This window comes from Mus pahari, chromosome 10, assembly GCF_900095145.1.
Source record: "Mus pahari chromosome 10, PAHARI_EIJ_v1.1, whole genome shotgun sequence".
Lineage (NCBI taxonomy): Eukaryota > Metazoa > Chordata > Mammalia > Rodentia > Muridae > Mus > Mus pahari.
This window is the reverse complement of record NC_034599.1, coordinates 98,620,502-98,632,993: the sequence shown is the minus strand read 5'-3', so window position 1 is coordinate 98,632,993 and position 12,492 is coordinate 98,620,502. Positions and strand designations below refer to the sequence as shown.

The 12,492-nt window shown below is 38.4% G+C and overlaps 1 protein-coding gene across 3 annotated transcripts in view; it reads left to right on the top strand.

Annotated features, from left to right (window-relative positions):
- The window catches only part of Atp2c1 (ATPase secretory pathway Ca2+ transporting 1), a 112,880-nt gene that overhangs the window by 73,701 nt on the left and 26,687 nt on the right, over positions 1 to 12,492 (top strand). For all 3 annotated transcript variants that reach the window (XM_021206323.2, XM_021206327.1, XM_029543081.1), the window contains 6 exons: positions 775 to 850; positions 3,743 to 3,809; positions 6,445 to 6,569; positions 7,318 to 7,415; positions 9,633 to 9,728; positions 9,822 to 9,911. In XM_021206323.2, coding sequence (XP_021061982.1) covers positions 775 to 850; positions 3,743 to 3,809; positions 6,445 to 6,569; positions 7,318 to 7,415; positions 9,633 to 9,728; positions 9,822 to 9,911 — 552 coding nt within the window. The remainder of the gene's footprint in view (positions 1 to 774; positions 851 to 3,742; positions 3,810 to 6,444; positions 6,570 to 7,317; positions 7,416 to 9,632; positions 9,729 to 9,821; positions 9,912 to 12,492) is intronic.

The window sequence follows — 12,492 nt, the reverse complement described above, 5'->3', positions numbered from 1 at the left end:
TTGCTCTTTATGTTTGCTTACAAACACAACTTAAATCCTATAATTGAAAGGGTCTAAGATTATATTGTGATTATTTTAAAAGCTGTATGTTAAAAAGCGATATATAGACAGTTTTTAGATAGGTTTTATTCCTTATAGAAGATGGTTCTGTTATTCCTTTGGGTGGGTATTTTACGTAATGTGCAGTATGTACTGAATATATACATAAATGCACACATTCTGTCAGTGTGCACCATTACCCCTAGGATTGTTGTTGATGTTCTTTTATCTCAGATTACTACTTCTACCCAAGTTTTTTAACACAACTCTGTGTGTGTGTGTGTGTGTGTGTGTGTGTGTGTGTGTGTGTGTGCTTGTGTGCACAAGTTGCATCCTATAAAGGCTATGTCCTTCCAAAATCATCTGGATTTCTTTGCTAACCTCCCAAGATTCCAGGTTATGTTGTAATGTGGAATAAGAAGCTTGTCAATGAACGATCACTGAGAAGGGCTGGTCAGGAAGGCACAGAATACAACATAAACCTATGTTACTAGCATGTTTGGAAAATGGCAGGAACAGCTGATCATAATGAAGTCGTGGAGAAGTGCCAGAGACAATTTTAACTCAGTGTGATGCATAGGCCTCAATTTCTTCAGGGAAGGTGCAGTGTTAACCTCTAGGAGAGTTGTATGCTTAACTCAGGAGTGTGCACTTGAAGTACTTTGCAAAGTTCCCAGCACACTGGAAGATATATTCAATTCAACTTACTGTAACAATCTTCTTCAATTTGTCAAGGCACCAAAAACCCCTCTGCAGAAGAGCATGGACCTCTTAGGCAAACAGCTGTCTTTTTACTCCTTTGGTATAATAGGTAAGAGAAGAGTGAGTATGCGTGCCTTTTTCACTTGGGCTTTCTTTGTGTGTGTTTATATATTTATTTATCTTACACATGTGTGTGCACATGTTTGGGGGCCAGAGGACAACTTGTGGAAGTCGTTTCTCCATCCGCATGTGGCTTTGTTGGACACTGTGACAAGCTTCTGTTCCCAATGAGCCAATTTCATTGACTTTGAGGCTTTCTGCTTTGAATGTGGAGGGTAGAAGAATAATATTGCTTCCATGTTTCCTTTTTGCCTAGTACTTATTTTTTAAAATTATAAAACCACTCTGGAAACAGATAAAACCAGAATTGTGTAATTCCTATGTATAGTCAGTGAGCATGTCCCTAAACATTTTAGTATTTGTCTTTCTAGCTATGCTAGTGTTGATGGCCCTTCATTTCCCTTCCTCTTCTACCATCTTCCTCACCTTTCCTATTCCTCTCCTTCCTTGTTCCTTCCCTCTGTCCTCCTTCCTCCCTCCCTCCTCCCTTCTTCCTTTCTTCCCTCCCTCCCTGGCTTCCTTCCTCCCTTTCTTTCTTCCTCCCGTGCTTCCTTGCTTCCTTCCGTCTGTCTGCCTTCTTTCTTGCTGTTTCAGCTATTCTATCATGGGCATCTTGTCGTTACATTGATAGTGACCTAAAGGAGATTTAAAGACAGTGTAGTATTCTGTTTTCTAATCACGCATCTTTTTAGTTTTTTACTTAGATTTTCTGATTGTTTTTAATTCATAGACATATTCTTCCAATGCAGATCATTAATAGTACATTGTAACCATTGTTCATTTCATTCGGATATATTTTTAGAAGTAAAATTATTGAGATAACATTTGTCTCAGTAATTTTAAATTTTGATCATCCTAGGAATCTCCTGTGCTCACATTTATAAAGATGTTTACTTTAAAGAATATCACTATAGATTAATATTGTTGTTTAAAATTTTGCTTTGCTTTTGTTTTGGTACTGGTGATTGAATCCAGGGTCTTACACTTTTTAGTCAAATGCTTACTGTAGAATACATCTCCACTTAATGTTCAGTTTTCTTTTTTTTCTTTCTTTTCTTTTTTTTTAAAGCTATGGAGACATGTAGACCATGGTGATGGCTTCAAACTTATTTTATAGCCAAAGATGTCCTTGAACTCTAGGTCTTCCTATACCTCCCAAAGGTTAGGATTGCAGAGCTATGACACTATGCTTTAACTCTTTCCTTTAAAGATTATCAGTTTCACAGCAAAATACATATGTCTGGAACTATGAGCCTAGCCAAGAACCCAAGGCTAAGGAGGTCATAGGCTTAGAGGAGAACCTACTGTTATTGTGCTAAATGGATACATTATCAGGGTACCTTCTGAATACTTAATGGCTGTAGATGAGTGCAGCTCTTACTTCAAAGGAGAAGCTGGTTTTTTGTGATACACAGTGTTTAATAGAGAGACTCAACTGGTCAAGGTACAGAGGAAGTGATTGGACAGCTCAGCCCTAAAGAAGACATTTATGGCATACTGCCACTAAGGTTTAGGAACTGTTGTAGAAGAGAGGGCAGAAGGTTGATGAGAGTCTGAAATAGCATCTTCAGAAGGTGGCAGGGTCATTGTAGTCATTAATTCAGAGCAGTAGTAGTTGCCTGAAGTAGACCTACACAAGATTAAGATTAAGCTAGTCATCATTCTGGTATGAATAGGACAAGGGGCTCACAAAGCTTCACCCCTAACTGACGAGCTATTGGCAGTCTTAGTGATTGTTGGGTAGAATCAGAATCAAGGCTGTGGCCTCTGGTAGGTTGTCCGTGCTCTAGTGGATGGCCTACACCCATGTGCATAGGAACAACGCTAATTGGGTTATAAAAGAAATGAAGGCTTGAAGTTGATGGGGAAATATGTATGATGGAAAATGTCTCCATATGTGTGAAATTCTTAAAAAACAAAATAACCAGAATGAAATGGTAATTGTTTAAGGAGAAAGCTGTATGCTTTAAAAATTGTATAGTATATAGATGTTGTCAAAAATTTCATGGAACTGTGTAAAAGCGCCTTTAAATTTGAACAAAATATTCTTAAAATTATATAGCTTAAGTTAGAGTTGTAACTTTCTTACACAAAGTTATTTATCCCAGTACTATTAATTTTTAATCCATTATTTAATGCTTTGAAATGATAAACTTTATCATAATAATATATATTATTTTATAATTCCAATGTAGAATTTTTCCTAATTCTCCCACAGTTTTTATTATAATTCTTAGTGTTTTCAAGTCAGTAATGCATTTTTATAGCAACCATTCCCTTGTATATTTTCAGTGAATCAATCCCTAAAATATCAGTTTTCTTGGTAATCACCTTGGGAGTTAGGAAGATGCTCTTGCTTTTAGCTGATGTGCCTTTTATTTGGTTTATTCGGTTTTATTCAGTTGTTGCCATTTATAGGTGCTTTTTTAGTGAATTTGGTAAGTTGAAGAGGATTTTAGTCTCTTTAAGGTAGTCCTAAATATACTTTCATATGAAGTACACACTTTATGTGTGATGTCTGCATATTGGTTTATATAAAGTTTAATTACCGTGTTAAGTTTGCAAAGTTGATAGTAAATATATGTTGATAGTACCTATATATATGTTTTATAGATCTGCCTCCAGTTTCATCCTATGAAAATGCTATCAGTGCTGTGCACTGTCAGTTCTGTTTTGAGAGATGAGTGGGAGCAGCGGAACCATTCAGGACAGCTTACAGTCACTTTAATCCTCTTGCTTACTGATTTCTATAAAACCTTTATTGAGATCTAATACACTTTTCCTTCTATGTCAAGAGACTTTATGTACTCCGAGCTTTTAATCTGTCTTTTGTAGGTGATTATATAGAAAAGGGAAAAATGAGTATTTGGTTTTGTTCTAGGTATCATCATGTTGGTTGGCTGGTTACTAGGAAAAGATATTCTGGAAATGTTCACTATTAGTGTAAGGTAAGTTCTAACATCTGTAGATTCACGCTCATTTCATTATGGAGATCAGTTTTTATATGGAGCTCATAAGAGTATAATGTTTCTACTTAAACAGTTCAAAAGCCATATCCTGTTTCTGTGTATATACAGAGTATCCATATAGTTATAATATTTGCCTCACAAAAGACATATTGAAGTAATGTCATAGGAAAATGGCCACCTCTTTGTCACTGGAGAAGAAGCAGACTAAATGACTGGACTGTTAACTCATTATTGCATTTCATTTGTAAGAAGGCAAGCTTTGTATGCTCAGAAGTTCATAGTATGAAATAGAAAACCACAATCTCCAAAGAAAGAGAAAATCTCTAAACATCAAGTATCTTTTGTCATCCATGTAAGAGGGAAAGGTTGTGGTAGAAAAGCATCAGAGAACAAAGAATTTGTAGAATGGACGGTCCTCAGTGCTGAAATCAAAAATTGATTAGGAAGTTTGAGAAAACAGAAAAACTGAAAGGAAAAAACCTCAAAGATAATGAAACAAAAGTAACAAGAATAATTTCAGGAACTATCATGTTCAGGATATTTGTGAACAGAAGAAAAAGGAGAAAGAAGGAGATGATGTGTGGGTATGTAAGGAAGGATAGAACTCACCTAGGCAATGCAAAGAAAAGAAATTCTGAGTAGCATTTCTCTGCAGTAGACCAGGATGGAAAAGTTCAAATATTAAGACAAAACAAAACAAAACAAAAAATCAGTGTTTATTACTAAAGGACACGTTGAGTAGATTGTAAGAAATATATAGGAAAAAGATGCCTTCTCTCGAAGGTATTTGTGACACAGTGAAGGAGCTAGATCACGAGCCGAAACTCTTTGTTTTAAAAAGTGTGTTTTTGGGGGTGGGGGCACTGAATATGACCCATGGAATAAAGATGGGGAATGTGTTTGAGTTATTGTTAGCAAGTTTAGTTCTCCAGTATTCCCCCACTCCTTTTTATGCAGCATTCCAAAAAAAAAAAAAAAAGTAGAATAAAAATTGTGGGTTCATTGAATCCACAGCATACCATGGTATATTGATTTATGAATTCATTTATTATTATTAATTGACTCATGAAGGAATCTTTAGTGATTTAATTTTTCTCGTTTCTTGAAATTTCTTGTACTATTTTACGAATTAATCTAACAATTATTTCTGTATGTACCAAAAATTACTGATTAAAATGTAGATTGTTTGAGTTGCCTGGAGGTAGAAGGCTGGTGGAGCAATCAACCATTAGTATCTTACTGGTTGGGTTTTGACCAACATATCCCAGTACCGTATGAGAAAGTATAGAAGAAATCTTAGAGATGATCATTGGTTGTAGGGTGTTTTGTTTGGTTTTACTCTTAATTCCTGAGGCATTCATTGAACAGAGGTGAGAATTCTTGAGTTTTGCACCATAATGGCAGAGAGGAAAATTGACAGATGACTAAACAATTACCAGACAAAAGAGAATACAGAAAACCAGATAGAAATTCTTTGGGCTTTAAAATGGGTGAAGTTAACTGTGTCATTGAAGCATCAGGGCTATAAACTCGTGAGTTGATGAGCGAGCAGTGTGCTTCTAAGGACAAAATGAAAAAGACCCTTTCTCCAGTTATCTTTGTAGCAAGGACTTTATCACATAATGTCTCCAACAAGAATACCACTGTTGCTTTTTCTAAAACAATATATGATGGTGTTCTTTCATTTTTAGTGATGCTCATATTCACTTATACTGTTTCTAAGTGGAGAAACGTCTGGGTATAAAGGTGATTCAAAGAAATGTTATGCAGAAATGGGAAAATCACCACTGCAGTTGATGTTTCAAAATTCTAAGAACAGAAATATTTCACAGTAATGTGAAATATTACTGTCCTTTTTCACTGCATTTTCTTAAGTCTTGCTTGCTGATAAAACAATTGCAGAAGTAGCTGATCGGCTATAGTGGCTCATGCCTGCTACCCAGCTGAGGCAGGGGGATCACGAATTTGTGAGTAGCCCAGGGTAATAAGATTCTAACACACAAAGTAAAAAGCAACTCAAAAACCCAAACAAACAAACAAAACCCCAAGACTATCAAAGTAGAGCCAGGATTGTAAGACTCTGTTAGGTATGTTTTTGAAAGTTTTGTATGCTTTTGTTAACTGCAGTTCCACTGTACCAGAGCATATTACCCAAGTCAGGTAGATAGACTGTCAAAACAAGGAGTAGTTTTGAATAACATTAAAACAATTCTAGTGAAGTTGTTTGTAATCTATTCTTCTGTATGTTGTCAGAGGACTTGAGAGTGAGAGATTGTAAGGCTTGTTAGATGTGGATTATAAATCACGGTGTGCATTTTTCTTGTATATTAAGGGCTAGGGGCAGCATGAGAACAAAGGATTTCATTTCTTCATTGCTCAAATGAAACAGAAGGCAGTGCATGTATTTAACCCTTCAGGATGCTCAGTCTGCCACATCATTTTAAATGTTGCTTGTTTTTAGCATTTATAGTCAGTTTCTAAACAAGTGATGAAAAAAGTAAATTATGGTTACAGAAGTAGAGCAGAATATTAATGTTAGGAAGTAGGAATAGGAATTATTGTGTTACAACTTTTGTAAACTTACATTTTAATACTGTGTATTTATTGCTTATAGTTTGGCTGTAGCTGCAATTCCTGAAGGTCTGCCTATCGTGGTCACTGTGACTCTAGCCCTTGGTGTTATGAGAATGGTGAAGAAAAGGGCTATTGTAAAGAAATTGCCTATTGTTGAAACACTGGGTAAGTGTGGAGAGCAGAGGCAGAGGCCACTGAGGTAGAGAGCCGCTGAGGTAGAGAGCCACTGAGGTAGAGAGCCAGTGTACTTTAACTGTCTCTGTTTTTCCATTATTGACATCATAGTGATGCTGGGCCCAAGTAATCAAAATAGGCAATTAAAAATTCATTTCTCAGGAGCAGTCTTTCTACATCAGTGGAGTATGTTAATGCTTAGATCATGTTTTGGTTTGCATACTGTGAAGTCTTAGAGCAAAATTATTATTGTTTTTTGATAGTTAATAATTACAGAGCTCAGAATTTCCTGCTTAGGTTGACTGTTTAGAGCAATAAGTATGTCCTGGTTATATTGATATAATGATTTTATTCTTAAATACCACAAAACTTCTTTTAAAAGCAATTTAGCTATCCAGAAATGCTTTAAATTCAATTTCTCGTTTGTAATACCTTGAAAAGGCTGGACTGAAGACATTATGTGGGTGTACATGTCAGGATCTTCCAAACCTCCTAGAAAATGTAGTCTGAACATTATTGGCCAAAGCTAATGAGAAGGAGCTTTGTAGGAACTAAGAAAAAGTAAGCTTGTACATTTTGTTTCTGACTTAGAAACTTTATAACAAAGCAAACATAATGTAAGAAATTATAATTACCAATGACTTGACAGCTGGAGCACTGTTTCCAGGAGTTTTACTTATTTTCTAAGTTAGCCTGTTTTCCTCCGAGTCTGTGGTGACGCCCAGTGATTTATTTTTAGGCTGCTGTAATGTGATTTGTTCAGATAAAACTGGAACCCTGACGAAGAACGAGATGACAGTTACTCACATCCTCACTTCCGACGGCCTGCATGCTGAGGTGTGGAGCTTCCCTCCTAAGATCGCCTTCCCTTGTTCAGAAACTGAGTGTTTAAAATGTTAACAAGTCCAGTGTTTACCTCCAAATTCTCTTTTCTTTCCATGTGGTTTTATTACTAAGTTCACATTGTGTGTATAATTTAGAAGCTTAGATCCCTGGGTAACAGCCCTTCATCTCCTCATCACCGGGTCCTACAGGTTTTAACCTACTAAGCTACCTGCCTGGAGAGCTTTGTATAGCCAGCTTCTCTGAGCCACGAGCTGGCCTTCCGATGCATCCTTCTGAGTAGTCTTTCTGAATTTACTCTGTCTCCTGTGGGAACGTGGACAGAGAAGTGGGGGAAGTGGAGACAGAGCCCATGACGATGCCTGGGATTCAGACTCCAGAGACCAGCAGAAGAGTGCAGATCTAACTCTATTGTTTATTACACAAGCTTATATTTAGCTTTTTAGCCAATTGGGGTATGTTTATGTATTCAAGAGCAAATTGGGGTGCACCAGGTGTTGTTTAGCAGAATCTGACTGGCCTGTCCAGGAGCCTGTAGAGGAGGGGCTGAACCCCCATGGAAATTTCTGTGAAGACAGGGGAAACAGCCACAGACCTGGCCTTGGGTCCTTTGTGATGTCTCAGTGGTATGCTGGGATCCACCTCAGATCCACTGTACAGTGGATCAGGACTCTTCAAGGCCTCACCGGTGCCTGCGGTACCTTCCTCTCCATCCCATGTCTTCCTCCACGAGGCTTATCCCCATACCCCACAGTTCCCACACTCCGTACTCCAAGAACCTTTCATCGAAGTGCAGCGAGCAGTCACCCCTGAGTTAAGATAATTGAGTTGTTCTCTGTTGTACTGAGAATAATGAACTGTGACTCTTAAGGCTCTGTGCAGCCTCTTCCTTCCTTCTCTAGCCTTAGCTATCCTCCACCCACACCTCCCTTCCGTTTATGGTGCATGAAACATACTAGCTTCATAGTCCCCTCCCTGTGACTTGTGTTGCTGGCCTACTGTGTATAATAGCTGAATGCCTGCCTCCCTACCTCTTCAGGAAAGCCTTACTGAGAACTGGCCCTATGATACATGTTTATACATGTTTGGTTGTGGGTTTATTTATTTATTTATGCTTTCGAGTCTATGTTTCTTCCCTCTTTCCTATTAGACGGTGAGTTGTTAAGAGCAGGAGCTGTGTTGCCCATCCCAGGGCTCCCAAATCATAGTGAACACCTGACAAATGACTATATGAGATTACTATTAACAATCTCTGTGGTGTACTTTTTTTCAGAAAATGAAAGAAAGCTAGTTCTAGGTTCAGTGTTTGCAGACTCTGATTAGAATATTCTTAATATTAGTTATGAAGGGCACTGAGTTTAAAAAAAATTTGTAAATAATTCATCAAAGAAAACAAACATTAAAAAATTGACAGAATTTTATACTGGGGTTTGTTTAGGTCTGTTTTAAAAGTCCTTAAAGTGAGATTATTTTATTTAGCTTGTTAGGTTTGATCAAGGATACCTAATGCTATTGTGTAATCTTCTCTTAGAAAGGTAGTTGGAGCTACCTATGCTTGTATGCGTGGTGGACAGGATACAAGTTTCTCTTCAGAGTCCCTCCATTTTATGTTAATCGTTAATGACTTCTTATTTTTTTCCTTCTTCTAAACTTTATTATTTTAACTGTTACAGTTGTTTAGCTATATTCTAGCCACTTGGGATTTTTGGCTTGTTTCATGTGTGAATTTGTTTTTTAGGACGGCCATGTACTGTGCTCTTAGAGCAGTCTGTCAGTTCCAGGCTGAGCCTTTCACTGTCCTTAAGGCTGTTTGCCAGAACACCGAGTTCCAGCGGTTAATATGTACTCGGGTCTGTGGGAGGCTAGACATGGTGGTAGTGGGCTTCAGGGTTTTTTTCAAGCTGTAGTATACTGTTATATGAAGTTAAGCTCACTTATATAGAGATATTTTTTTCATGGTTTTCTTGTCTTTTTATAATGTATTTTTTGAACAGACAAAAATACCATTTTAGGTTAATTAGTATCCTAAATAAAATGTCTGGCCCTCTAATAAAAATGATCCATTTTAGATATGCTTTATTGTTAAACATTTGTATTACCAATAGCATGACTGAAAAATGACATGAATATAGCGTGCTTAGAGCGCTGTTTGACTGCTATCAGGTCTCATTACTGTACTGTTCGCTACTAATCCCACTTCATGTTCCTCAGGTCACTGGAGTTGGCTATAATCAGTTTGGTGAAGTGATTGTTGATGGTGATGTTGTTCATGGATTCTATAACCCAGCTGTTAGCAGAATTGTTGAGGTAAAATTATATTGTCCAAAAAGTTAACTTGCTGTGTGATAATGACTTAAACCAGAGTGTTGGGTTCTTATAGTTTTTATGCATTTCTTTTAGGCAGGCTGTGTGTGTAATGATGCTGTAATTAGAAACAACACTCTGATGGGAAAGCCAACGGAAGGAGCCTTAATCGCTCTTGCTATGAAGGTATGTTTTTAGTATCTTTGGCATGTGGGATATTATCCTGCCAGCAGAATCTAAGGCCTTTTAGATTCATCATTACTGTGTTGTAGGGTATTCTGTAAGACTCGTTTTTCTGTATTTTAAACTGTCATTGGGGATCAGTTAGATATACAGAATAGAACAGTGTCAGTGTAACTCACTCTTCACTGCAAGGTATGTTGCTGTTAGAATCTCGTAAATAAGTAAAAGATAATGTTCTGAAATACTTGTGAAACTTTACATTAGTAAAAGAGTCTCTAGAAACTTCTTATACAGACCTTAATGCACTTATGGGAAGTAAGCTTTTTCCTTTCCTTTTACCCACTTCTTGAAGTTTGTGTTATTAAATCTGTATTTGGGAGAGAGGAAGTACTGTTCCTGTAATCGGTTCAGATTGAGCCCACATCCTGAATTTACATTTACTTCAGTGAGAAACCTGCTATTTACATAACAGAAATCTCCAACTTTTAAAAATAGTTTGATAAAGCACTGAGATTTGAATGAAGCAGGATTCCTCTGTATGCGGTTACTGGAAGTGAGAGCCAGCCTGCAGCTGCAGGGCACTGGAAGTGAGAGCCAGCCTGCAGCTGCAGGGCACTGGAAGTGAGAGCCAGCCTGCAGCTNAGGGCACTGGAAGTGAGAGCCAGCCTGCAGCTGCAGGGCACTGGAAGTGAGAGCCAGCCTGCAGCTGCAGGGCACTGGAAGTGAGAGCCAGCCTGAAGCTGCAGGGCACTGGAAGTGAGAGCCAGCCTGCAGCTGCAGGGCACTGGAAGTGAGAACCAGCCTGCAGCTGCAGGGCACTGGAAGTGAGAGCCAGCGTGCAGCTGCAGGGTACTGGAGCACTGAATCCAGAAGAAGCTGAACACTGGTTTACTTAGCCACTCACTTGTTCCTTTCCACGTATATAATAGAGATTGAACCCAGGGCCTTCCCTATGCCAGTCAGGCACTGACTGTGAGATAAACCACTGCCCACTAGTTTTAGACTATAAATGTTTTCTCTATAGAAAACTACATTTCTCTATCATATGGCCTTATAACTAGAAAACATGTACAGCTTTTATAAGAATAATAAAAATATGGATCAGGTATCAGATATTTCTTGTGTTTGTGTTTCACAAGCTCCTACCTTCTTCCTAGAGGCATTAATACCACTATCCTTGGAACAAAGGACAGGCAGAGCAAGTTCCTGAAGCTGGAGCTTGACTTAAAGGACAGAAGGGGCTCAGTGAGCATAGGGAGGGGCTAGACTGAGAGCAGGAGGGAATAGCTAGGTGTGGACTGAGTGGTTAAGACTGATCATCTGCCGACTACGGAAGGAATGAACGGTGTTTGGGTAAAGAGGGAATTGTTAAACTGTATTTGATGGATATGTGAGTGCCAAGCGAACTCTGGACATATTTCTGAGGAAAATAGATGCTTAATAACATGGACTTTTTAATAGTCCTAAAATATATTTGACTGTTTGGAATAAGAGGCAAAGGAATGATCAAAAGATTGGAGTAAGAACAACTATATGGCATTAGTAGTTATTATTTATAGTGTGGTGGGTGTTATGTAATAATTTCCTAGGACCTAGGGAGACACACAGCAAATACTCGTGTATGAGTGCTCACACATACATACACAGAGACAGCCAGGCACACGTGCACATGTGCATGCAAATGCAATCTACTCATCCGAGGCAAGGAACCTATGACAGACTAAACTACAGATACTAACTACCAAAGTCCAGCTTGGTGAACCAATGAGCTTTAGTGGGTTTGCTTATAGAAATGTGAGAGAGAAATTACTTTCAGGAGCAGAAGTGACCCTAAGGCAGCTGCATCACCAAGGCTACCTCAGATGCATGACATAGCATAAAAGCTGGGACACCTGGAGCACTGTGCACAGCCTGGAGGCAGTTAAAAGGACTGGAGAGTGACTCTGACCTACACCTCTCCTGACAGGTCAGGTTTTCTGCTTCTTCTAGGCAACTGCCTGGTCTCAGTCATCTTTGTAGCTTGACTTGTCTTGAGAGTGGCTCTGAGCAGTCTTCATTGCTTAGTCTGAGTGGAGGGCCTTAGTGAATCTGGTCAGCTTCAGGGACCTGCTGAAGCTATTTTGATTTGTTTACCTTCCTGAAGGATGGGATGTTTCAGACTGATAGAAAGTGTCATATAACAGTGGATTAAATACTTAGGATGACGATGATAGCAATAGACAAGAAAGACTCCAGTTGCTAATAAGTGAAGGGTTAAATAGGAGACTTTTCTTGATTTGGGAAATTCATCTTCAGTATTGGTCAGGCACTTTTATTTATTTGTATGTTGTTTTCTTCCAGAATTTGAGCTGGTAGAGAGATTAATAAAGCCTTTATGAAAGTTTAAATATATAGTCTAATGTTCTATCTCTATAGGGAGGCTTTCATGTTCAAATTGAATGTGCTCTTTGAGGGTATACTGGCTGTTTTTGTGTCAGCTTGACGAAAGCTGGAGTTATCACAGAGAAAGGAGCTTCAGTTGGGGAAATGCCTCCATGAGATCCAGCTGTAAGGCATTTTCTCAATTAGTGATCAAGGGGAGAGG